This window comes from Odontesthes bonariensis, chromosome 3, assembly GCF_027942865.1.
Source record: "Odontesthes bonariensis isolate fOdoBon6 chromosome 3, fOdoBon6.hap1, whole genome shotgun sequence".
Lineage (NCBI taxonomy): Eukaryota > Metazoa > Chordata > Actinopteri > Atheriniformes > Atherinopsidae > Odontesthes > Odontesthes bonariensis.
In genome coordinates, this window is record NC_134508.1 from 27932595 (window position 1) to 27959478 (window position 26884).

General features: G+C 40.9%; 1 protein-coding gene across 1 annotated transcript in view; it reads right to left on the reverse strand.

Moving 5' to 3' along the window:
* iars1 (isoleucyl-tRNA synthetase 1) overlaps positions 1 to 26884 on the reverse strand; it is a 57286-nt gene that overhangs the window by 1804 nt on the left and 28598 nt on the right. Inside the window, exons 16-33 of the mRNA XM_075461398.1 lie at positions 25792 to 25986; positions 25498 to 25584; positions 24446 to 24529; positions 21296 to 21440; positions 20306 to 20426; positions 19391 to 19482; positions 18967 to 19044; positions 18330 to 18451; positions 15897 to 15999; positions 15195 to 15278; positions 12420 to 12594; positions 7217 to 7329; positions 4876 to 4971; positions 2943 to 3119; positions 2529 to 2649; positions 2188 to 2313; positions 1518 to 1664; positions 308 to 460 (exon numbers count right to left, since the gene is read on the reverse strand). Coding sequence (XP_075317513.1) covers positions 308 to 460; positions 1518 to 1664; positions 2188 to 2313; positions 2529 to 2649; positions 2943 to 3119; positions 4876 to 4971; positions 7217 to 7329; positions 12420 to 12594; positions 15195 to 15278; positions 15897 to 15999; positions 18330 to 18451; positions 18967 to 19044; positions 19391 to 19482; positions 20306 to 20426; positions 21296 to 21440; positions 24446 to 24529; positions 25498 to 25584; positions 25792 to 25986 — 2219 coding nt within the window. The remainder of the gene's footprint in view (positions 1 to 307; positions 461 to 1517; positions 1665 to 2187; positions 2314 to 2528; positions 2650 to 2942; positions 3120 to 4875; positions 4972 to 7216; positions 7330 to 12419; positions 12595 to 15194; positions 15279 to 15896; positions 16000 to 18329; positions 18452 to 18966; positions 19045 to 19390; positions 19483 to 20305; positions 20427 to 21295; positions 21441 to 24445; positions 24530 to 25497; positions 25585 to 25791; positions 25987 to 26884) is intronic.

Sequence of the window (26884 nt, forward strand, 5' to 3'; positions counted from 1 at the left end):
TGTTTTTACTTATTCTTCTCTTTATTTATTACCTACTGTAAAGCACTTTGGTACATCGTAATGATTGTTTGTAAAGGGCTGTATAATTAAAATACATTTACATTTTCTTTTCTTTATTGAAAGTGCAGCTTTAGCCTCAATATCACCAAAGTAGTACATTTTGTCTTGTTAAAACATGCACAAGGATCGTCTTAGAACATGGTAGAAGAGGAAGGTTAAAAAATAAATTTGGATTTTTCCCCTCATTGCATGCCTTCCTATATAGTAACTACGTTCAGTAATGATCACCGCCATCTTATCATCTTACCTTGAGTAAGGTCCTGGTCCAGGTAGAGTTTGAGCCGTCTGCTGCGGAGGCCGAAAACCTTGGCAGCTTCGGAGAGCAGGCCTGAGTAATGCAGCGCATTCTGGTCAACTGGATTCACCAGCAGGAGGGTGCCCATCTCTCCAGCCTGGCATTCTAAAGGAGAAACAAATGAATTAGACAAACGTCGCTCCTTTTGAAAATTAAAATACATCCGTCCAAAGAGAGTATGTAACAGCCCCAAACATGGCCATGGGAAGAAGGATGGGAAAGAGGAGGAAAAGGCATCCTTACTGGGGACGAGCTGATCAGGTTGTAAATGAAGTGGTAGGGGGACAAGGTCAAAAGGGGATGAGTCTGAATGACTCAAAGGATAGAACTGTATAATAACCAATAATCTTCAGCAAAATGAAAACGTGAATATTCAGTCATTCATTTAGAGGATATAACCAGGTACTTTTACTTGTCAGCTGATGATATGAGAGAGTCATCATTATATTTCAATAACTTTGTATAAACTAGTATAATTAACAGTTTGGTGTTTTTGGAAATACATTTGCACTCTAGATCAGATTTAGATGAGAATATTAGAGCTACTCTGAAGTATACGCAGTAAAAATGAAGCCACATATTGTAAAAACCCCATTTTGTATTTGGGTTTTTATGTGGATTCTATAAAGCACATAAAAAAAAAGTATTTCCTGTTTTTTCTTAAACAGGCCAACTGCCTAACCTTGCTCTTGGCAGCAGCTTTGCAATAACTGCACCAAAATGAAAGTATAGATCTTGTCAGCTAGCACTCCCACAGATGTCGAATAAGTCCATCAATCTTTAAAGGCTCCAAAGGGTATATTTGATTTGCAGCTAAGTGACAAAAGCCAGAGAAACAAAAAATGGCAAACTATTCTTTTAAAGTTAGCCTCAATCTCAAATATGGATGCACAACTTTCAATAAAATATCATTGTACTTTTCCCATGATTTCTAAGGACTAAGAATGTATATTACAGTGTCTGAGCTGACTAATCAAAAACAAACGTTCAGACCTTTTGCAGACATTTGTTAAAAGAGAAAAGCTGTGATGGCGTCCCTGATTATAATGACACATTTACCAAATAGTCACACCGATTTGTTGATTATGATGACAAAACACATACCAAGCCTGTGAACAATGTGAAGGACTTGTTAGATTGTATATGTATGCATGTTTCTCACCAGCTGGCTGTGCATTGCACAGTAGCAGGTTCACATACGGACACAGCAGGGAGTCACTGCTGGGGGCGGGGCCAGGAGAGGGCGGGCCTGAAGTCACGGACAAAGTTTTACCACTCAGAGCCTGAAGGTCCGCTTTGCTTGTCAACTCTGTATTAAAGACACAGAAGAACGGTTGTACGATGCGCATTTTTTCTAAATCATTTTCACATAAGTCATTCTTTGGGGAGTCGACTTGCCAGAAGTCCTTTATTGACTGATACATCCACTGATATGTTTCCACCAATATTCAGCACGAGCTGATGTACATATCGGTGAGTTTACTGGCCACACTACTCAGATATTGTCAGATAGGCATAGTGAGATCAGATATATGAACATGAGTAATATAGTAAACGCTGCATAAGGAAAACTAATAAATAGATTAAATACTTGAAAGTATCATTTAGTATTTCAATGTACTACATAAAAGTGTTGACTTTTTCATCTACAATTTGTCTAGTTCTGGGCTATGCAGATGGCTGCAATAGCTTTAGCAATGTAATAATAACCGTGTTTTAAACAAGATATGGTAGCAAGAAGGTGGCAACAGGAGGAACAGTAGACTTTTGTCACAAAACAGAAGGGAAAGAGAGGCTTTTATATCCGTCTGTGGAACCAAAACATTTCTTACCAGTCCCACCGTTGAAGAATTTGAGCTGGGCATTATTGGTTCCAAAGATGCTGCTGCACACTTTCCTCAGTTTGGCCAAGTCTAGTTTGTTATCCCCTTTGGGATTCTCCAACAGCACTACCCCCTCTGAATGGAAAAAAGAAACAAAACAGAATAATCAACAAAGCCAAAGAGTTCATGAAGTGCATTACAGGTACGACAATGCGACTGAATCTATGAGCAAGGCCACATATTGAAAATTGAAATGTTAGAAATGTGTGTTTGTAATTATCAGTCAGCTTTTGCTTTGTTCTGTTGAAAGTTGTACAGTGAAAAATGTAACAGCTCTTCACGTATGTTACCTTGCTCTTTGTTGTTGACTTTCACCCTCAGGTTGACATATGCACAAGCTGGTCCATTTAGTAGAGCTCTCGGGGCTGAAGATCCCTTTATTATAGTTAACTCCAAGTCTGAATCCTTCAGCTGCAAAAACAAGAACAGAGCATCAATGAGTCAAAGTAAAGGATCTTTTTAGACTTAAATTCTAATTATGACATGACAACAATGCATATATTCACAAAGAAGTAATATGGAAATCAATAAGTAAGATGGAAAAACTTTAATCAACATACGCTCCTATTAGGATATTAATCAATGTATGCGACATGTCCAGTTTCACTCACATCAACATGATACCAGCATTTTTCATCTTTCCATTACACAGAGCCAGAATCATATTATAGCAAACAGAAACCCGGATTCCCCTCCATTCATACCCGAGTTTTTTCCTCTATGATGACGTTGGACGTCTTTGGGACAGGGAAGGGCAGAAGTGGAGCCTTGATGGTGGCCAGAATAAAGTCAGTATGAGCCTGGATCACAGAGCCCAAGTATTCCCCCTCTGGCTGGCAGCGGTAGTACACAGTTATCTCATCTGATGGCACCAAATGACCCTTAGACAATCAAGTGAGAGATATGGCAAAGCGTTTTATGTAAACATATACCAGGTGTGTCATTTTTCTGAAATGAAGTGAAGGTGTCTGAAGGGAAAATACAGTTATAATGATATATAGGGCTGCAAGGCATCAGGGAGGAAGAGCCATACACAAGCTCTGTGTTTTGCTTCTGTCCTAAAGTACGTCCTAGACGTTTCCTCTTCAACTCGTCTGGACTTGGGGTCATATCAAAGCACCACTTGAACTTTGGAAAGCTAAATCCTACGTGTAAACAATCTTCCCGTTGGCAATACCATGCTTCAAAAGAGAATTTCCAGCAGAGTTTAACCCAGCAGCACATCATTCAAAAATGTTTTCACTGTAAATGTTTCCATTCTTATTAGCAATTGGCATGAGCAACACAATTACTTAAAACCCTCGTTTTAAGTAATTGTGTGAGACGAGGTTAAGAAAAATGGAAGGACAAAGAAGAAAATAGAGAGCTGAGAATCAAAAGCAGAAAACAGAATGAAGACAGAAGGGAAGAAGGGGACATTCATACTGGATGAAAGCCCATCTATTTTGGCATAGTTTGCAGCATACTTACACTCACCTTGACACATTTAAACACAATGATCTCATTCTAATCTGCAGAGAGCAGCTGTGCTCGTGTGTGCACGACCATGCACACAGTAGTGCAAATACATGCCTGCAAGCATGCTTCAACTGCAATACATGGCTCAAGGGCAGAAGAACAACGTTAGCTAGATACAAAGGAGCTGTCAATCAATGGAGGGAGGTTTATAGGCTTCCCCGTGTCAAGGTACTGAACCTGGTGGGGATGTACACAGTGTGTGTGTTTGTGTCAGATAAAGATATAAAGATCTCCAGTTGGCGAGCAGTGTATTAAAGAAGGGGAGATGCTGACCCTTGTCTCCCAACCCAGCATGCCACACAAACAGTGATAACTCATGCACACCCACAAACTACTATTCAACATGAATTGCTGAAAATTAATTCCCAACCACATGGTGGAAAATTCCTAACTTATCTCAGTTTGAAATAACAAGAGGAATTTAGTCTGGCTGGGAGCCAGTGCACAACGCTGCTATAGGGGGACGGAAAAAACTGTTTGTTTCTTGTGAAAGCAAGGGGCTGTTGGCTAATCCGTCTTTACTCCCCAGACCACTTCAAAGCTCCAACATTAGAATCTGAAAGGGGCCAGACTGTAATTAAGCTTCCATTAAGCCTGCCTTATGATGGAGAAACCTCTAACTGTGACGCTGCAGTGGAAAGATTTCAAAACTGCCCTGACAATGGCATGGGACATAAGAAGGAAGGGTGGGAACAGGGCTGATTAAAGGGAGGGAAATAGAACAAAAATTTTTCTCTATATATATATATATACATATATATAATATACGACTGCTACACCAACCTGTTGATAAAAGAATAATGTCTATGGGGGGGCTACTACCTTGCATATGAAGGCAGTGTCTGTGTGGAGGTTGATCTGGCAAAATTAAGATTTGCGTTTCACGAAGACCAGCCACGTAAACATAAACATTCAAAAGTTGAAGTCGAAAGAAAAACTTCTCATATGAGCTCAGTCGCATGTTGTGCACAGGCTGAAGCAGATCCCATTACGCACACTGGCTTTTTAAACTATGTCAGACCCCAGTTATTAAACACTGGATTGTAAAATGTAATCGTAGAGTGTTATGTGTCACTCTTGTCTCCTGAGCTACTGGGGCTTCTGAGATAAGTGCCCCACCTTCTTGCGTAGTTTCTGAATACGGTTGATGACCTCCCTGGCAACGCCCTCATCCACCATGGACTGGTCAGGGCTGACGTCCAACAGCACGAGGACCTATATGACCACAGAGAAAGAGAGGTGAAAGAAGAGTTACCATAAGCATTTAGATAATCACAGCATTTACATGAACTTGCTCGGACTTTGATAAAGGGCTTTCAGTTTATTCCGTTTTTTGGCTTTGTAGGCATTATGTTTTTCCGAGTGTCCAAAACCAAACTGAGAATTCTCAGGAAATAAAAGGTTGGAAGTGTCATAGTTTGGGAAAACTCTTATAAATGAGCAGTTTTGGAAACAAACAAGACTGACAAGAATTACGTTTTAGTCTCATTCTACTAAAAAGGTGTGCCAACAGAGGCATATGATAGAAGAAAAGCATTCTTTTTTTTTTTTAATAAAAGGGTAAACTCAGCATGAATCTATCAAAGGTTTCCATATCAGCTGCAAGAAGCATGCTGGGTGATTCAAGGCAAGATTCAATGTTAAATTTTTGATATTGTGTCCTCATAGTGTCTCATTTGTTCATGGCAACAATAACTGCATACTGCTGGGCAAATTTCACATAAATATATTTAATAATCTTTTATATGAAGATAAAGTCTTGTAATGTTTTAAAATATTGAAGGGAAATTATTTTAATAAAGAGGAGGCGTCACCTGTGAATAGGGTATAATAACTTTTTTTTCATTACAAGTGTTTTAAGACAAACTTTTTGCAAAAGAGGCATCTTTGAGATCTGCCAGACAAGCACTGCTTTCCAATGACAATTAATTGTCACGTTTGAGTAAGCTCTGTGCTTTTACCAAACATTTTTCAAGAGAAATCTACGTCGGACCTTGTAACATATACAGTACATAAAACGCCGACGGGCAGCAGCAAAGAGTTAATTTGGCTTCTGATCGTTTGTTTAAAAGACTCGGACGGATTGTGTTATCAAATCATTAAAGAAATCAATAACAGTACTGTCGAAAACTCTCTTCCTTCTAGGGATGTGAATTTCAAGAGAAACTACAATATTACAATATTTCATATTTTTAACAGATTAAAAGAGTTTGAGCTGCAGCTGATTGAACACAATATTTTTCACAGCTCCCATTCACACATGTTGATACGCCGCCTTGCTGTAAGAAAACTGCGACTCCAAGATGACTTTAGTGATGAACCTCACTTGATTTACTGAGCAGTCTCACGTGAATAGCAAATAACGCGAACATCGAGGCTCTTTCCATCCCTTTCACAGGCTCGACTTAAGTAAAGTGAATGTTCATAAAAGCAATGAAGAACCAGAAAGAAAATAGAGATGCAGACAGATGGGAGCATGAGAGTTAGAGTGAGTGCGTATGAGCGAGACTTAAAGAGCCAGCTCAGTACACTGGTATTAAGGTGCAGCCGTGTGGTGTGTATACGGTTGGAGGAGCACTGATTAGAGAGGGCCTGTGGGAAAGGCATACGTGCTGGTTTCCACTTCGCCGTGAAATGATTTCATATATCACCCACCCCGCAAAGACACATAAATGCATTTACAGGATATGGCAGCCTGGCACAGCCTTGTACAGCAGCAGAGCAGCATTTCCCCTCTCTGTATCTGTTCTTTTAGATCAGTTACATCACACTTTGTACCTTAACATACCCAACAAGAGCAGGTAATCTGTCAGTGAAGAGGGGAGGAGAGGGGCAGCCACAGTACAAGTGTATCTGTGCCACTTCATCACTGTGCTAACAAGTGATACAAATTTGAAAAGAGTGGATGAACATTTTCATATTCATACATATTCAACCCTTTATGGGGTTTCATAAATTGACGAAATAAAATAAAAATCATCAGCGCGCAGGTTTAGTAAACAACTGAGACAAAAGGTGTTTTGAGGGTAAGCAAGGCCATGATGGGAGGAATTTCAAGAGCACTTCAAGTTGGATGAATCTGATAAATGTGGAGGCAAACACACAATGAAAGCGCTGATAGCAACGCTAACAACTGAATAAACACAGAACCTATGTTTGACCAAAGATGATCAAGAATTGCTTTTTTCTTGTCTTTTAGATGAGAGCTTATCAATTTCTCTGCTAAAGCACACTGCAACTCTTGGTCGTCCCGGATGAAAGATGACCAACGTGAAAGAATCGAGGTGATTAGATTGTGACTAAAACAAGTAGTCTCACATTGCACAGTGAGAGATGTTCAAAGACAAGCCCCTGCTATGGAAATGTGGTTGCAGTGAACGTGGGCAAAAACATCTAAAATCGCATGTTGTGGAGCTACCTTGCAGTACGGAAAACTGCTGTGTTTTCTATCCAAGCATACCTGTGCATCAGAGTGTGCTTCGTACTGCGCAGCGGAGCCAGAGCTCTGATCGAAGGTGTACATCAGCCTCAGGTCGTCCTCATGAAGCTCATGGCCGTCCACGATGATGGATCCTTAAATGTTAACAAGACTACATCACTACTGCAGCATTACACAGAATAATGACATTTATTGGTTCAAACAAAAACCGGATCCATTAAATCATTTAAGCTGTTTTAAGTGTGTGTCTGCAAAATCAGAATGATACAGTATTTTCTTCACCTTAGGGACCCTTTAGCTATATGTGATACAATAAATGCATTGTGCATAATTCTGTTAAGGAAACAAGAATATATATATATATCTATATCTATATATATATAGATATATATATATCAAAAAAGAGAACAGGGGAATGGATATGATTCAAACTGTCCTTCATCTACACTAAATAGAAATATACCATTAAATTTGAATAAACTACCCTCTGATCAAGTGAATTGAACCTTTCTATGGCAGTGTGCAATCTTTGGAAGGGTTTTGGTTACAGTCAAACTAATTAAAGATATCTCTGTCTTGAGACTTGCTTCTAGGTTAAGTTTGTTTTGGATCATCTGGTGTCTAGACTGGTATTTGCTTTTATTGTAAAATTGTCTTAAGTTTCATTTTCTCAGATCCATGCTCAATCTGAGCTGTAAAGTGGTGCAGAAAACTGTCCACCTCTAAAACATCTCCATTTTGCCCGTGGCAGCAATTAGACATGTCTGTGTTCTAACTGAAAACCATGACCATGTTACTCTGCTCTCTTCACTTCTCAATACCTGGAGGCTGAATGAAACCATCACTCTGTTTTTTTCTCTAATTTCAGATTTCCACACTTTGATTTACTGTGTCCCTCCCTGCTTTTTTTTTTGCCATTTTCCATCTTCTGCCTTAACCCCTTTTCTCTACTTTATGAAACATAATAATAGGATCAAAAGTATAAGTAATAAAAGCCACCAAGCTCCAATTATTTTCTTGCCAAAATATAGTAAAGAGGAGAAAGCTTTATGTGAGTTGTGCTCAGAAAAGTTGTTTAAAAGATAAAATGTGTGCAATTAGCTTTCCTGCTTTAACATTTTTTCTAAAACACTACCTCAGGAAGTTGTCATTCATAGCATTCATTTCGATGTCTAACTATGGGATATACCCCCCTGCCTATTCCCCAGAAGCATTTATCTCATTATGCCCATCCCGATTGTTTAGCACTCTTAGCCAGCACTCCAGCTAGCAAACATAAAGAGACACTAGCCTCCATCACCAGAGAAGATGGAGATGCAATGGATCTGTTTGAGCCAAGGGAGAACGCACAATATACACTGTTCTTATTCATCTGTGATCTAGGCACGCACTCTGGCCCTGATTGCTCCCTCTCTGTACAGAGTGAGGGAACACGGACACTCACTAATTCTAGTAGCTCCGCACTGGTCAGCAGTGTACTGGCTGGCAGCTTTATCAGCTTCTTTGCCGACAGCCATAGGAGCTCCTGGAGGGACATGCTGACTCAGGGGGGGTTCACCCTCACCCAAAACACCTGGCTCTATGAGTCTGGCCTGTGATTGGTGCAATTTAAGCACGGTGGGGTTGCCTCAGATTGTGATCAAAAATATTCAGAGCGCAAGAGCATCCTCCACTAGGTCTCTTTATGACAGTAAGAAGGGGTTGTTTGAGAAGTGGTGCCTCAGAGAGGGATCCCGTTCCTGTGTTCTGTTGGTGTGATTTGACAAACAGAAGACTTTTTCTACAGTTAAGGTTTACCTGGCTGCTATCTCTGCATGCCATGTGGGCTTTGAAGGGAAATTGGCCAACCAACCTCCCACAGTTTGCTATTTCATGAAGTGGGCACAGAGGATTCTTCCAGTGTCCAGACCCCTGACACTCTCATGGAATTTGGCAGTGGTGCTGGATGGTCTCTCCGGTCCTGCTTTTGAGTCGCTAGAAGACACTGACTTCAAACACTGTTGCTGCTGGCTTTGGCACCTATGGTGCATGTCAGTGATATTCATGCTTTCTTCCTGCCCCCCGTTTGCTACTGTGAATGTCAGGGTTTCACTGAAACCCAACCCTGCTTTTGTACCCAAGATGGTGGGCTCATGCTCACAATGTGTCCTTATGGCATTCTCTCACCACCTTTTTTTGTGCCTGAAGAACGACGACTGCATTTGTTGTGTCCAATTTACACTCTGCATGTATTTCGACAGAGTAAAGGGTTTGGAAAGAACAACCAACTCTTTGTTTCATGGGCCGAACCCCATACGAGCAGTCCTGTCACAAAGCAATGGCTTTCAGACTGGATTGTGGGAGCAATTGCTCTAGCCTTCTAGCTTGCAGGCACCTACGTGCTCAGTCCACTCATGGCCTGGCTGCATCCTGGGCCCTGTTGAAAGGGGTTTCCTTTCAGGACATTTGTGCAGCTGCAAGTTGGTCTTTACCTCTCACCTTTGCTCAGTTTCATAGACTGTATAGCCTCGTTTCCACTGTCAGTACGGGTCGGGTCGCTTTGGGGTCAGCTTTGTGTTCCCACTGTACAAAGGGGACCCTCAAGGGTGGGCGGAGTGCATGCCGAAGCGTAAATAACATCCATAATTTCGACCACCTCCAAGCTTCTTCAGCTTAATGCGACACTGGCTCGCGGTCCGGTTGAAACCACTCTTTGCCATTTTTGCGGCAATCAAATACAAAGCAGAAGTGTTACAAAAATGGTAACGGGTACCATGGGACCGGTACGCTTTAGTGGTAGTGGAAACACTAAAATAAGCAAACCGCTCTGAACCGACCCGTACCGGACTGCATAGTGGAAACGGGGCTGATGCGTCTGCTTCTAGTGCGGCTCATGCTCTGCTGATGTTTGGCCCTTCGCTGGAGCAGAGTGGCACTCCTTAGCCCCTTTCACACTGCGACCCGCTACCTTAGCGGGTCCAAATTGCACCTTCGACCCGCGTCGAGCAATGTGAACGCTTGGCGTGTTGGTGACCCGTGTCGCCTGAAGCCGAGTTCAGGGGGCGTTGCCTAGTGGCAGAGCGCCACACGAAACACAGAAAATGCTGGGCGTGTACAATGACGTAGGCACAAGCCATGCGTCGGAGGTAGGGTTAAATACACCTTGAGGACTCGTTTTTGCAATTGTATATGCAGTTCATGGAGATGTTATTTTACGGGGTGTGGATGGTTACAACGTGGGATGCCGCCGAAGAACATATGCGGAGAATACAAGAGCACTATAGGTAAATAACGTCCTCTGCTCGGAGGCTGAGGAGCTCGCGGACCTCCTTGTCTCCCCAGTTGGCCATATTAAAAAATGTCTCGAACTTGATGTAGGCTAAAACAGAGTGAAACTTGTCCTCACCTGTCGCTGTTGTTCTGAATCAGCTGTCCATTCTGTCTTTTAAACTCCTCACGTCACGCCACGCCCACGTCCGACCTGCGTCAATTGCTTTCACACCAAACTCGCCTCGGCAAAAAGACTAGGGTCCGACGCGGGTCGAAAGGCGAGTTGAGTTGACGCGGCAGCCCGGGTCGGCAGTGTGAACGCAACAGCGGACACGCTAAATTCGCGGATTAAACGCGGGTTATTCGGCAGTGTGAAAGGGGCTCTTGAGTGCTGGTGGTTACCTGAGATAAGCTTGTCTGGCAATTCGAGTTTCTCCATATCCAATAGTGAGACAAGTGCTATGAATGAGAACTTTAGGTTACTTTCTTAACCCCGGAGTAGCATGATTGAGATGTCTCACCAGACAAACCTTACTGGAGCAAAGCGAGACGAGGTGCTTATATTGAAGGATGCTGCTGTGTTGTGCAGGCTATGTAATGGGAGGTGTAGTGGTTATCACAATCGCCAGCCATTAAGAATTGGTGCAATGAGGAAAACACGGGGGAAAACAAGATGAGTCTCACTCTGGGATACGAGAGTATCCCAGAGTGAGACTCTGAAACAGGGGTCATGAAAGTAAGACAACTGATCGCTATAGTCATCACTTATTCAGCTTATGGTCCACCACTGTACAACTCCTTTTTTTCCCCCCAAATCTGAACCAAAGATAGGTACCGCATTATTTATTTTAGTTCCTTAAAATCTGTTCCTATAAACGTAGAAATCTTGTCTTTCAGGTTTGGTATTGTAACTCTGTGATATAGAGCACATTTTTATCTCAGTTTCCCAACATTTTTTCCGACCAGATCTATCTCGTCTCTTTCATCATTCATGCTCTTTCCCCCCCTCCAATTGGCTGGCCTTCAAACATCCAAGTGATTGGAAATCTGAAGTTCCCACAGCCCAGCTGACCTCTGCTGCTTGCTTCCCCAGAGACTCTGCGGTCTGTCCTCATCTTTCTATAATTGGACAGACAAGATACCTTGCACTGCTTTGATCCTTACTCGAGCTCTGATTGCATTCTGGGGATAAACTGGCTCTTTGTGTGTGTGAGAGTGTGACACTTTATAGCAAGGATTCACTGTTTACACTAACTGACAGCGCTTCAATTCCTCATTATTTGATAAGCAGCATCACTGCTGACTGATTAAAGGGAAATTCTGGCATTTTTAGATCAGAGCCCCTTCCCCCATCTTCAGTCTGAACTACCAACAGGCTCTAAAATCTTAGAATCACTCCAATATGGACTAATAGCACTGTAACCGGAAACTGCAAAATGGCTACAATGTGATCATCTGGGACAATTAATGCATCAAAGTATGAGCGATTGTTTGTATGACTTACTATCATCCTCATAACAGTCCACCAGATAACCTACCATTTTATGAAACTGCAGTAAAAGTTAGCTTCGGCATGTAAACAAAGTCGCAGGCATGGATACGTATGAAGTGATGAAAATGACAGTAATTAGGCCAGTCTGTAAGTGTTGTGGATGGAGAGTATGGCTGGCAACATGGCCATGCCATTTTTTCTGTGTTCAGCTTTGGTCACTTAGCAATCTGAGCCAGTCAGTGGCAAAAACAAGCACTTATCCTTTGATGCTGCCCCTTAGGTCGCAATGCATTTAAAACGGGTTTTAAAAATACCAGCGATTTGCTTTGATTGTTAAGGTCACAGCAGCGGGGAGCAAAAGTACAAGGTGCAAAATGAATACAGAAACATTATAAAGTTAAAGTGCATTTCAAAATGCTGAAATAATTCCCTGATGTAAAGATCTGTGTTAAGAAAAATGCGCCTGTTTTCAGGCAGTAATACCTGTCTTCTGGAAGGCCTCGAGCTGTTCGCTGCTGAGCTCCTTGATAGAAGCAGTCACAGCTTTGAAGGCCCCCTTTAATCTCTTGCCCAACACCATGTGGTCTGGCTCAGCTCTCAGGCGGATACCGTACTTGTCCTTGTCTGTTGAAAGTGTCAACTGTCGCACATTAAGCTCCTATGGAGATAAAGACATAAAAAAATAGAGACAAACTATGTCATAAAGAGAACACAGTCACTGTTAACTAGTTACCCGCAGATACTGTTGAAATTCAGAGCAACAACAGAAACTCAGGTGTCCGTCTGTGTCTACTGGGGTTGCATTTGGGTACATCAAAGTTTAGGTCACATGTGCTTGGAGGCACTTCCAGCAGCCAAACACAAATTCTAGCTACAGAAGGGAAAAAAAAAAAAGCGATCTAAAGAGTAAAAGTACATCTTGCTCACAAGCAGCCACCATTTCAACAGTATCAACTCCTGCTACTGCATGAACATCCAGTAACTGCATACTGTATGAGCAAGAAAAAGACCTGGAAACTCAAACTTGGCTTCACTGTTTGATCAAAATTAGTAAGAAAAAAAGGCAAAAGAGAAGGCTGCTCAAACTGAAAATTCAAGATAATATTATATACAACATTAGTTAAGCCTTTAGTTGCCCTCTGCACTTTTTAGTAAATACCAAATCACAATTGATCAATAAGAGCCATTCACTAGAAGAGAAAGTCAGCCACGAAATCAGTCAGTTGATCTTTAAATCTCCAATAAGCCAATCCGCCTCCCAGGTTAACATTTCAGTCCTCAGCCCGAAAGACAAGGAATCTGTGATCCAACCATATGTGGCGAGGCAATAGAGACACTAAATATAGCCGCACTGACAGACTTGCCATCCACTTCTTCTTCCAGTCAATCATGCTGTTCGGGTTGAGACCGAGTTCTGGCATATTTAACTTTCTGCCTGAGAGAGGCTACTGCCGTGGGCTGAGTGGTGAAGTTAAAGGTAGTGTGGGGTTGAAAATATGAGAAAAACTGGATCAATGCAATGATTTCACCAAAAAGAACCCGTTTCATTTTGAGGATAAATATGGTTCTGCCTATGTGACCTAGAAATTTGTAATATGCAGTACGTTGGTGCATAACAATGAATTGGGGCTTCTGTCGGTTCAACAGGGATTCATTAGATATTCTACAAAGCATCTCGAGCTCAGTCGGGACTGCTGTCAGCGGAGTAAGCATCAGGCACGTCGGTGAAGGAAAGCTGAGCAAAGCTAAAATTCAAATGGCAAGGACAGCCAGTCCCATTCTGTGACTGACCTCTTCCTACTGAGAATTGGGACTATTCATCACAAGCTTGTTTGGCCACAGGAAACTAACAACAAAATCTAATCAGGGCCACTCGGGATTTACACCTGAATGGTGTGAATTTTTAATCTGCTGCATCCTGTGTTTGCAGGACTTAAATACATACAGTATTTGTTTCTTATTAAAATATCTCACCTTAGCTCCATTTGAAAAAGGTCAAACAATGGAAAAGTTGTTAAAGCCATGAAATATGCAAATATAATACACACTGGTTCAGCTGATATGCAATCAGATCTGGCAGATGTGCATAGTCCTAAATTAAGCTCAATTCTTTATCGCATCTAGTGGAAGGCAAACTGATACTCAGTTATCAAACTATATATATGTAATAGTTGCAAAATGATTCAAAATCAATCTAAGTAAGCTACAACACACAGATTCAGACAGTCTGAGGATTCTTTCCTGAGCTGCAAGGCCTAAAATGCTCTCAATTCAGATCAGATATCTTGTTTACCAGGAGGTAGCAAATGTTTAGCCCACCAGAAACCAAATATAGTCATAGATAAGAAGTGGCGACAACAAAGAAACTTTGCAGAATCCAAAAGTGGGTTGTAACAAAAGCCCTTTTGCCATGTGTATCTTAATCGGTGAAACGTTCTTCAACATCTTCATATGAGATATGAAGAGCTGGAATCAATTTTCCATTAAGGTCATAGAAGTACCTTATCAGCTTGAGAAATAACAGAATTGGAAAAAGAAGAAATAGTAACAAATATGTTATTATATGTTAATCATTATTAGTAGTGGAACTTGCCATCCCGCCAGTTTTATATCCTCCTGCACTTAGACACTATTACAAGTAGTCTGTGTAATGTCTACGTATACATTTTTAAAATTCTGTTAAAAAGACATGAATGAATCCAACCACCTTTTGAAAGGAATCCACTAATAAATAAAATAAATCCTTACACTGGAAACTGGAGTCGGTAACTGTGCAAAAATCATGTGTGACAGGAGCTGAAGATGAAATGCTTACTTACAATCACTGTCAACAGTACACCGAGAGTAATAGGTTTCCTGTACTAGTGGAAAAAACATGATGTTCCCATTAGCACTCTGCATTTAAAAGAGTCTGCTGAGGTAGATCAAATAGGAAACCATTTTCCAAGACATCTGCTTCACCCTCTTTGCTAAATGAAACAGACGCATATTTACAAATGTACAATTTACAGCTGAGGATACAAGCAACATGTGAAGATGCACTCCTTCTGATGTTCACCTCCTTCATAGAGTCAACATACTGAAGTGACTTTAGAGTGTGAGCATGGTTCCAGGGGATGTTTCTCCTTAAGTTGTAAGTAGAACAGTACTGATCAAAGCACAGCAAACCAACAAAAATAGATTTCAAGGAAACACTTCTTAGGGGAAAAAAAAAAAACACATCTCCTGCCAACTGACACTCCTACAGAGTTTACTTACTTCCAGGATGTATTTCTGCAGTGACTGGATGTCTTTCAGGGCCTCTGGGTCCTGGTGAATAACTACCACCTCCTTCAATGGGTACTGAAACAAAACCACAAAGCTGTAATGGTGCACCCCATCAAACTCAGATTGATAACATAAAACCAAATTGATGTAAAATTTCAATTAGTAATTGCATGTTTTCACATGTTAAGCAGGATGGTTAATATTGAACTCTGGAACAGTGACTTGCAAAAATAAACTTAAAGATAAATACATTTTGACTCTGACGTTCTGGAGTATTTCAGGGAAGATGTTGTGACTTTTGTTAATCTACGGAAAGGAGCCTTGAGCCAGACCTGGTCCAAATTATGCTCCAGTAGTTTTGTTTGAACCAACTAACTGAAAACATATTTAAATATATCAGGAAATCTGATGTTGGATTGTGTCCGACTGTGTTTTGTTCAATTCATTTTGTACAGAAAGGTCCTTCCACAATTGGGTTCATCATTTTGTGCCTGAAGAACACCATTTCCACAGTTAGTGGAAATCACAATCACACACAAATAAAGACGACAATGGTCGATTCCACAGACAAACAATGTACATTGTTGTTCAAAGAGCCCTGGACAGTAAGTGAACAATGAACTACGGCTGTTTTCCACTACAGTCGTGCATCTCACATAGTGCTGTGTAAAATATAAGTGGATGGTGATATACCTTGACGGGTAGGGTCTTCCTGTCTCGAATCACTCTGCCCAGCTCAATCACAGACTGCATTTGAGAGACAGCGCTCTCAATGCGCTTGTCAATCAAATTCTCCCTACAAAACAGAGGCACAAGGCAAGAAATTCTGAGCATCGGCCTATTAATTAGTCGCATTACCACAGCCACCACGTCATAGATCTGATGAGGAGAGAGTGGTTATGCATTTAAACAACAACAAATAGTTGTAAAGCTTTTCAAGTTCAAATGTGACTGGGTTCGTTCATTTACGTCGTGTGACCTCAATCTTTTACTTTTTAATAGGAGCAACACATTTTCTGCGGGTAATTAGATTGTATTCCTGAAAACTTCAGGGACAGTAATTCTCACTTTCAAACTAATTGAGAATCATAAATTAAGACCAGTCACCTATTAAGGAGCAAAGATAAAGCGTGGATTGTACTCCATGAAAATACAGACAACCTTTAGAAAATATCAGTCTCACTCAGTTTATTACAGGAACATCTACTAATAAGGTACACTGAGACCTCTGAATTCAAATTAAAGCTGAACAGCCACTGGTAATTAAAAATAATAGCAATATTACCCCTAATTGTCTGCAAGCTGATAGACTGAAAGTGTGTCTAACCACATTGCTCATTTATGTATTTGTACAGTGTGCTCCTCAAAGTATGTGCACTACTCTGGAGTAAAACGAGAGGGCAGAGACACCAGTGACAGCCAATCATTTAATGAGGCGTTTGAGGAGCAGCAGTGCCCACCGGCTGATTGGTGGCTGACCTTCGGGAGGAGGGTGAAGTAGTCCCATCCAACAGCAGGAAGGGCGAGCAGCTTATAAAGCTGCAGCACTCGGGGCTGCTGTCGTGACAGCAGAGATAATATGAACCATTACCCAAACTATTTTCCTTATGCATAATCAAATGGATGCTTAATCATGTCAGAAGGTTTTTTTTTTTTTTTTTTAAATAGTTAAAGATGATGCAATTAAGTTTGGGCAATTAGAAATTCCTCCCAGGCATTTCAAAACTGATCAGCTGCCAAGGCACACATTTCACTAAAGTAAATGAAGTGAAGGGAATGAAATGAAATGATATTTCATCAGCAGTATCCATTCTGCTGGGCAGACAATCAAGACAGCGTCAGTACAATTCTGTCAAAGTATTTCTCAGGAAAACAATCCTATAAACAGACACTTCCAATAATTATAGAAATTAAAATCTGATAATTTCCTTAAAGAAAAAAAAAATCAACTGTAAAGTCTCACAGTCATCAACAAATTACTGTGGCCTCTTGAGCTTCAAAAGCTTCCACTCTGGGGAGTTCAGAGTGCACCATAGAGAAAAGTAAGGCCAAGCACTCTGGCTGAACCTGATTAGGCTCCAAACAAGCAGTGGATATCCTTTGAGAAAAGGGGCTGGGGGATGCTGTGCTTGCTGCACAGTGCTGTGTGTTAAGAGCAGCCATTTAAACCCTATGACTTTTGTTAAATTCACTTGGTTGAAAACAAGTTTCGGAAAGAAGGGGGACTCTAGGAACGAGACGTGAATAGATCTGGGGCTGCTACTCTAACATGTGTGAGGGATGAGACGGATTAAGCAAGACAGACAGTGATTGTTATAAATCTGAAGCTAATAAATGAATGTTTGGACACATGGGGATTGCAAAAACAAGCTGAGATAAGATCATCGTCTTCTAAGGGTTACGTGACAGCAAGCGTCTATTATTATTTAAACATGCAACAGATACAAAATCTTTAGACTTCATTTGGTGTTGTGTTTCTGGCAACGTGAAGAATTAAATTAACAATCACTTTCTCCTCAGTTTGACACAGGAATCCAAAAAGTACTCATGACACAACAGCTTTTCTACAACAGTTGGTTGCAGCTTTTTTTTCACCTGCAAGTAAAAAAAAAACAAAACAAAAAAAAAAGGTCAATCCCCCCCCAGTCAATCGACATTTTTGGGCCAGCAACTGCTGCCTTATTTGGGGTGGATGTCTGTGTTTCTTTCAGCTTCCATGTGTTTCTTTGGTTCTTTCACTGTGCATAGAGTAAGCATAATTGGTCCATGTCTGCTTAATGAAATATAATGAGACGATTTTTTTTTTCCTGATCTGACAAAAATCTACACATCTTGGTATTAACTCTGAATATTTGGTGAATGTTAACATCTACAATGCAAACATATATCATAGACTTGGTTTGAAAAAATATATTTGTAAAAATACTGGTTGATCATAAGCGATTTTCCTTTGATGCCAAACATTTCTTATTTAAAAAAATCCTGGTGCGGTGCTGGTGAAAGCAATTAGAACAAATTACAAACGAGTTCTCAGCAGAAGGGAGCGATCTTTTGTAAAAAAGTGCAGATGATAAACTTGTGACAACTCCTTCAACGCTAAATATTTCTTGAATGGATTTTTCCAACCTGACTTGAGGCAGCATGAGATAGTGGATGCTGTTGGTGTCTTTCTCTTCAACAGAGGCAGGGTCAATGAGGTGCCGCAGATTTTGATACATCATTTCTGTAATGAAGGGTGTGAAGGGAGCCTGGGGAGAACGAGGGGAAAAAGCAGGCAGACGTAAGAGAAGGAAAGCAAAGAGACTATTAGATTATCTCCACTGTGGTTAATTTACATTTTCTGACATAAAAGGTCCCAAAGTCTGAGGCTTGTTTATTCTCTGGCTTTTTTCTATCAATTGGTGCAAAAGTTCAAACAGAATTGTGCCATTGTGAGGTTTCCTCTGATGTAATTCTCCTTCATTTCTACCACGGCTAATTAATTTGTATCGCTCACAGCGGATCCGTATTGATCTGAGTGAGGCTAACTGCCTCTTAGCGTGCTTCATGCCTCACATGCAAACATCTTCAATGTGTTATAAATAAAAACTCCTACTGCTCATGTATTATTCATCATCACACAAGCGCACCTCTTCCATACCAGCATTGTGTCTTCATTTCTTGCACACACAAAAGCAAAACCTCACCGCATGATATTTGCAGCATCCAACTGCTTTTCTCTCTCCATCTCACACGGTTACACACTGAAAACCAAATGACTCACCATTAGCCTGCACATGGAGAACAGAACACTGAAGAGGGTTTCCAGCGCCCACTTGCAGTCCTCGGTGCCACTTTCTCCCTGTAAAGTTCACATACACACTCACATCAATAAGTCCTTTTCCCTTGGGGAGGTAAAAATATAGAGATGCTGTCACAGATATCAGCAAAAGCACCCCCCAGTCAAAGTCAACCAAATGCTCACAGAGAGGGCCACAATTTCATTGCTGTAAAAGTGAAGGGCATGATAAAGTCACTTCAGAGAAGTTTATATTCACTTTTCCCACCGACCAAATGGATTATTTACTGTATGTGTTTAATGCACAATAAGCTTTTCGCCTGCTGTGATATTTTTGATTGATTAGCTACAAAATACTTGATAGATCTCTCTGGGCTTTGTAAGCACAAATGTAGAGCAGCGCTCTCACCTTCAGGCGGCGCCTGTTGGTCCTGACGTACCAGTTGGTGAGCATGTCCACAAACTTGACCAGGCGAGGCACGACGGTGTACAAGCGGTAAGCTGCAACAAGAATCAACTGTCTGTTTAATTACAACGGAAAGAGAAACTGCACGCAAGGGTTGGAGTGTCGAAAACTTTGAAAGGGAACATACAGTATAATATGTATCGTTATGCGCTTGAGAGCACATATTTGGGGTTCTAAAGAGTCTATCAACTTAAAAATTGGAAGAAACACGACTCTGTCACTTTCTTTTGGGGCCGCCTAGTGCGTCTTTCAGTGAGTCGCTCTGATTTGTAGGGTAATGAGACATCACACTCCCAGCTCAGAGCACAAATATCCAGTCTCTCCATTTTTATCTTGACCCAACTTCAGATGATGCTGCATTCGTTCTACCTCGGGAATGAGGAGGGGGTTAACGGTACTCCTATCAGAAGTACTGTTGTACAGAAGTACAGTGTACTAACTTAAGAAAGAAATGAGCTAATAATGCTCTACCAGCACTCCAAAGTTCTACTTAATCAAGAATAAACAAAAAATGAAAGATTTTACATGTACATGGCAAGCTACCCTTCTACATGCCTTAATATGCAGAAGTCGGGGTTGACCAACCTTTTCCAAACCCAACTAGACTTCTCGTCAACTTGTGAAAAAAGGCCACAAAACATCTCCCTTAAAGATGTGAAAGTCATGACTTAACTCATGTCTACTTTTACTGGGTGAAGATTTGACTTAATATCATGGTTAAGGTAAAGTAGAATAGAATAGAAAAATACTTTATTTATCCCTCAATGGGGGAGGTTAAGATGTTACGATGTTAAGGTTAAGATGGTTCCTCAGATAATTCCTGCAGGCCAGGGTGAAGAGAAAAAGTGCCCGTCTCACCATCCATCTCAGCCTTAAAGAACAGGATGAGGGACTGCGTGAAGGACTGAATCCACTTGTCCATGATGTTGTCACTCTGCTTCATGGTGTTTTCATTGTACAGGAACTGAATCTCATCCTCCTAAGAATTCCATACAAATGCATTAAAAAAAAAAAAAGTTGAACAAAAGCACAAACGTTTGATGTGTGCCAACCACAGGCATGAAACACAGTTGCTGCAATTTTGATATCTGCACCACCTACAGGTAGAAGTGTTAGAGCTGTCGTACATGCATAAATACATACTTAATAAGTAGGCAACTGCATCTCCAATTATCAATTTGATTCTCTTTTTTGACGTCAAATACCTGAAATTTAAGAATCTATAAACATTATTTAGCCATTTTACAGCCACGTGTTGGGTGTCAACGGGACATTTGTTGTACTCATCTCATTTGATGACCCCCGTCCCTTCATAATGTCTTTATCAAAGATTGTATAAACGCATTAGAATGTCAAAATTGGGATCATGAACTTGGCAAATCATCATTTGCCAAGTTTCTATTAATAGTTGTGGATGGGAATGCACATTTAATAGTCATTCCATTTGGCAATTCTTTTTGGGAAAAAAAAGTGTTTATTTGGGATGCAAACTTGGCTCCTGATAAGATTTTATCCAAGGTTAGAAAGAAAAAATAATCTATTTGGTCCAATTATGAAAAGGGCAGGATGTAATACCTATATTAATAACTAATTTTACATATATATATTTATAAAATTAGTTTTTTTCCCCCCACAATCGGACTGCAACACCATCAGTTACACATCCACATGAGGACATTAGGTGACATTATTACTGCTCCCATTACAGCATAAATTCATATAACTAAGAGGGTTTTTTTTGTACAAATAAAGAATTTATTAGCCGATATAAATTGCCATCTGTCATTATCAAGTTGTACTTTGCTTTTCAGAGCAGGAATAGTTGAAGGAGGAAAGCGGCTCTTGTACCTTCTGTAACCTCTGTACGTTCTGCACCAAGAAGCGATAGGCGTTATACCACGGCAGGAAGACATCCTTCAACACATCTCGCACACCCTCCTCTTTGAATCGCAGGTTCTCAGCTCGCACCACAGGTGAGTTGATGAGATACAGCCTATAGAAAGAGATTGAAGGAGTCATTTCAGTGTGTGGGTCTGGGCTGACCATGAAAGTGGGATTTATACAGTGTGCAGACATTAAAGGACGTTTCAGAGACAAAGACTTAAATGTGCAAAAAGGTATGCATGAGCGTTGTTAGCTGAGTCTGTAGGTGAGACAAAAAAAGCAAATGCTTTCAGCTTAAAGAGACACAGGGATGTATAACACAAAAGTGGCCAGATTGGTCAAAACACAGCAGTAAGACTTTCACCTCTCCACATGAGGATTCAAGACTGGCAACATCCTGTCGCACTTGAGAAAAAATGTTCCGACTTCTAGAATTTGTGCTGTAATAACTAAAATAGAACAGTTATCTTCGGTATGACAACATCGTTTTTACATGACAACATAAAGTAAAAGGCAAGTTCTAACTTTACAACTGCTTTGTTAAGACATCTTGTTTCATTACAAATTAGGTATGCACACGATGAGACAAAGTTCATTAACGTGCCCATATACAACTGCTTGAAGCCAAAGCTGATGTAAGGGATGTGGTGGGCTGCAGTGCGGAGCAAAAGTCTTGAGTCACCCCTCACTTCATCATATTTTCCTTCAAAGGAGCCAGACTTTCTTGTGATACTTAAAAGTGTTCTTGAGCAAAAGTTCCCTGTATTTTCTGAAGTTTTCTTTAGACAGTGGCTGCTCTTTGCCAATTGTCAGGCTATGTACACACGTAGCCGGCTATTTTTAAAACCGAATATTTCCCCCCCTCCGTTTATAAAATAATTTGTATCCACATTACCTCGTTTTCGAAAAAAAACACCTTCCACACATAACCGAACATCTGCGTTTTCACCTGTCTTGACAACCCAAATGCATTTGCTGTTTTGCGCAATCTGCCCTCGTCAGCTAAATAATAAAGTGTGCACGCAGCTTTTTTGAGCACACTGACAGGTGATCGCATGACAGTGGACTGCCCCTCGATATGAGGACGTAATAATTCCGACAGCGACAGGACTGAGGACCGGGACATGCAAAATTGTCACGCCATTCCTCTGGGAGTACGACTTGGGCGTGTAAAATCAAGGCAGTAAACAGCGCCTGCACAATAATAACCACCACAGTTCTCAAGGCATCCATGCTTCTTCAGTTAGCAAAGGTCGCACTTTAGACTTTAAAGCAGATTTGTTGTTGTTTTGGCGCATATTGTGACGTTCGAAAACGCAAAACTCCGGTTGTCTCTGTCTACACGCAGCTGCATAAACGGAGTTTTCAAAAATCTTCACTTTGCCCGGAGTTTTTAAAAACATTCGTTTACGATGCGTTTTTATGCGTTTTCATGTGGATGACAGGTCCAAACGTAGAAAAATATATTCGTTTTAGCAGATACCCGGCTACGTGTGGATGGGGCCTCAGTCCAGACCTTTAACCTGATCATTTTCAATGTGCAATGTGGTTTTGCATAGTTAATCCACTTAATGTTGAGAATCATTAACAAAAAAGACACCCAACTCAACATTGTTCCCATTTCTTTAGTTGCACGTACTAAAATACCAAAGATACCACAGACTGACACGCATGAAATAATGTAATTGCAGCAAGAAAGTGACGTCCAAAGAGTTACTGGTCAGAATTGTGAAATATCTCAGCAAAGTGTTTCAGTGTGTCTTTCAGGAAAATGGAAAGAAGTGTCAGGCCATTTCATGGGGACCATTTCTCAAGCCTCATCGGAAACGGTCTCCATGGAAGGGTGGCTGTCAAGAAGCTATCCATAAGGAAAGGAAACAGGGAAAGAAATGCTGAAGTATGCAAAATGACAGAAGAAGCGGACTGAAAATCAGTAACAAAAGGTGGAGTGACAGTGAGTGATGAATCCTCCCCTGAGCCCAGACCTCAGCATTAGTTAAGCAGTGTGGGATCATCTTGCCAGAGAACGAAGCAAAAGGCAGCCAACATCTAAAAAATTCAGTCGCATTTGCTACTGAATTGATGTCACTGATCTTCACATTTTAAGACCGTGGTGATTGTATGGATCTTCTGTTGTGCCGCCGTTTAAAATCAGTGTGAAGTTTCCACTTTTTAGAGTGTGTAGCTTCTTTGGATCGATGCCCATATTTAAAGCATCATCTACTATCCTCTCTCCTCCAACCTCCAGGTGCATTTTAGGAATTGAGACATCCTTCAGGATGAGCTGAGATTGATTTTTCTGCCACAAGCAGGGCGGCAGAGGAGGAAGAGGAGGCGCAAACACAGAAAAATTAGGGTCCTTTGACCCTTGACTTGGATGAAGGAACTGCTATTTCTGGCCAAAATAGAAACAAAGACGTAAACTCCAACTTGACTGGTTGGTAAAGGTGTCGTTTCTGGTTCGAGTCTGGAAGCTAGAAGCTGAAATGATGCAACTTTTTGCAATAGGCCATGACTGATCTTAATAGCAGCAACTCTGAGAAACACTCAAGATGAAAAGCCTGAACAGACGAGATACATTGTGGGACCTTAAAATGAGCCAAGGAGAAAATACACAGTGATTCACAAAAAGCCTTACAGTGAGCACTTTGGTCCGACACTTGGTCACTCCTCACTGACACACTTTTGCGTGCTGCTCATCCTACCATTATGTGTATGTAGTAAAAATATATGAGGTGAGAAGGGAAAAAAACAAATAAATAAAAAATAAAATAACTGTTGCCGCCTCCTCTTTATCTAAGCAACCTACTGAGTGTATATGTGAGCATATGGTGCAAATAGTGGTTTATTCATTGGGCCATATGGCCATAGAAACTCTTACTGCTCAGGGCAAAAGAGATAATGCACTAAGAAGGACAAGTGTTTGTACAGCGTGCATGAGTGTGTGCAAACTATGTGGAAAAAGGGAAAGTTCCACGTTAAGTGCGGAAGACGACTCAAACCTTTTAAAGCCATGTTTGCTAATGATATGAGGTAGCACACAACCAAGCAACCGACACGAGAAAACACACTTCACCGAAAAAACCAACACACTGTCACATGTAGAGAGCTGACCTGAGGGCATCAGCGCCATAGTTCTGCACTATCAGTCCTGGATCCGGGTAGTTCTTCTTACGCTTGCTCATCTTCTGTCCATCGCTGCGGGTATAAGACAAGCAAGGGCATTAGCGCACATAAACACGCATGCATGCACAATGCAGCATGTTGGGAAACCACGCACTTGGTATTCAAATTAGCCAAGTCCTTCCAGGTCAGCAGGCCTGTGAGCTCAGCACTACAGTTAGACCCCAGGGCTGAGAACAAGCAGCCTTGTTGTAGAGCAGCTCTGACGGCTAAATGTTGCAGCACACATTAAAGAGTTATCATGAGTAAAAGCCGAATAATTGAGGGGAAAAAACGGGCAGGTGGGTAAAGGAGGAGAAACGAGGGAATTTCTCTATGACCAGAAAACTTCAACTTTTAGAATAATGATAATAATAATAATAATAATAAGCATTCTTGAGAAATACTCTCAACACTCTTAATTTACCGAGATAAATAAACTGCATGGTTATTGCGAGAATAAGAAGGGAAAGGAAAGAGGAGTCACAACCAAACACGTACAACATGTTTTTTGAATTAAACATGGCTGATTTTTAAGTTCTAAGATATCAGTTGAGTACGGATGCAGATAAACCGTTTAAACATGAACTGATGGTGTTTCTCACTCTTTGAATACTTCATCAATGCAACCACTTCATAGTTTGCATGAGTAATAAGTACAGTACTTACAGAATTACTGGAGCGTAGTTGAAAATATTTTTCAAAGTTTGACATTTTTCTGGTAAAAACTAGGAGTTTATTTAATGAAGCAGGCAAACCCATCTCAAATCTATTCCCACATGCACCATCTTGCAGTCATAAATTCTACATAAAAGATTTGCCACCGTTTTTACAACTATTTTGATATTCAGAAGAAATTAGCAGGTTTGGGCCTCTGAGTCGCAGACATGTGAAGAGAAGACTAACACTATTGTTATTTATGCTTTCATAGGATGGGACAGAAAAAAAAAAAAACATTTTATCCTTTTTTTTTCTTTTTTTTTTTTTAAATTTAGCAGACTGACCCGGCGAGCACGAGTCCGTTAACAATGACGTTCTTGAAGGGTGGTTTTCCAAACAGAGCCGTGGAGAGGACCAATAGGGTGTAGAACCTACAATGAGACACAAAAAACACAGATGACGACATCTGGATAACTACAGGACTGAAACTGTTCATTTACAGTCGTCTCTCCGCCCGTCCATTCACGTCCCTCTCTCATCATTATCAGGCTCCGTTTTCTACTTCTCACTGGTCAGTTTTTTTTCCGCATATCCCTCCGTTCAACCCTTCTTCATCCACTCATTCATCCACAGTTTACCATCCTCTGGTCTGGTCAATGCCTTCAGCGATGAAGTCTGCTGGGAAGGTGTCCTCAAACTCCTTCTTGTTTTCGAACGGGTAATGAGCCTGGGCGTAAGGCATACTGCCACTCTCGAACCAGCAGTCAAACACTTCCGTGACCCTCCGCAGCACACCCTTACCACACCGCGATGGTATCGTCAGGTTGTCAATGCTGGGCAGAGAAAGGGCAGACAGACAGAGGGAGTGAGGAAAAACGAAAGTCTCCTTTGGTGAGACTGATGGAATAACAGTGACAGTTTGGCTACTGCTTCTTTGTAGGGTTTGTAAGTATCATGTGGGAACTTCTTAAACATTGTACACGAGACACTCATGGGCATCCATTTATATGTGTTGCTGCAGAAAATGAGGTGAGAAAAAAAGAAAAAACACTGCAACATGTTGTGGTGAGAATTTTGAACTCAGCATATCGACTCACTCTGAAAAATAATCTGTTCCTTCGGGAATTGTCAGGTGGTGCAAAATAATCAAAAACTCATGTATGGTACGATCCCCTTTGGTGTTATTTAAAAAAAAAAAACTATCAAATTAAAACTTCAGAGCTCATTCAGTAGATTAACTTTCTTTATGGGAAAATAATCCAATCTGCTTCTCCTAAGAGCTCTCCTTTTGGACCAATTAAAGAAAGAGAAAGTGCTTAGGTGGAAGTTTTCCAAAAAGAAGAGAAATGTTGAGTACTTTTTTTTTTTTTTTTTTTAAGATTAATGTGGCATTTTTACAGATTTGAAATGTTTTACAATGCAGGAAGGGCCATTACTTTTAGTAGCAGACATTTTATAGTGTGGCCGGCAGTCTGCCGATCAGAAGTGATCCATAAATGTTTAGTAATAACTCGTGGTCCCGTTTTCTTGCATGCTGTTTATACAGATCAAATGTACTCTGAACGCCCCACAGAATCCGACAAAGAAATCATCATGATATGGATGGATTCATTTTAGTCTTTCATGTAAAATCAGTCATTGAATTATGGCTACATTTGTGCCATTTCGATACAGCTACAACAGTTCCACCACAAGTCAATATGATCATTTTTCTACGATGCTCAGAGCACC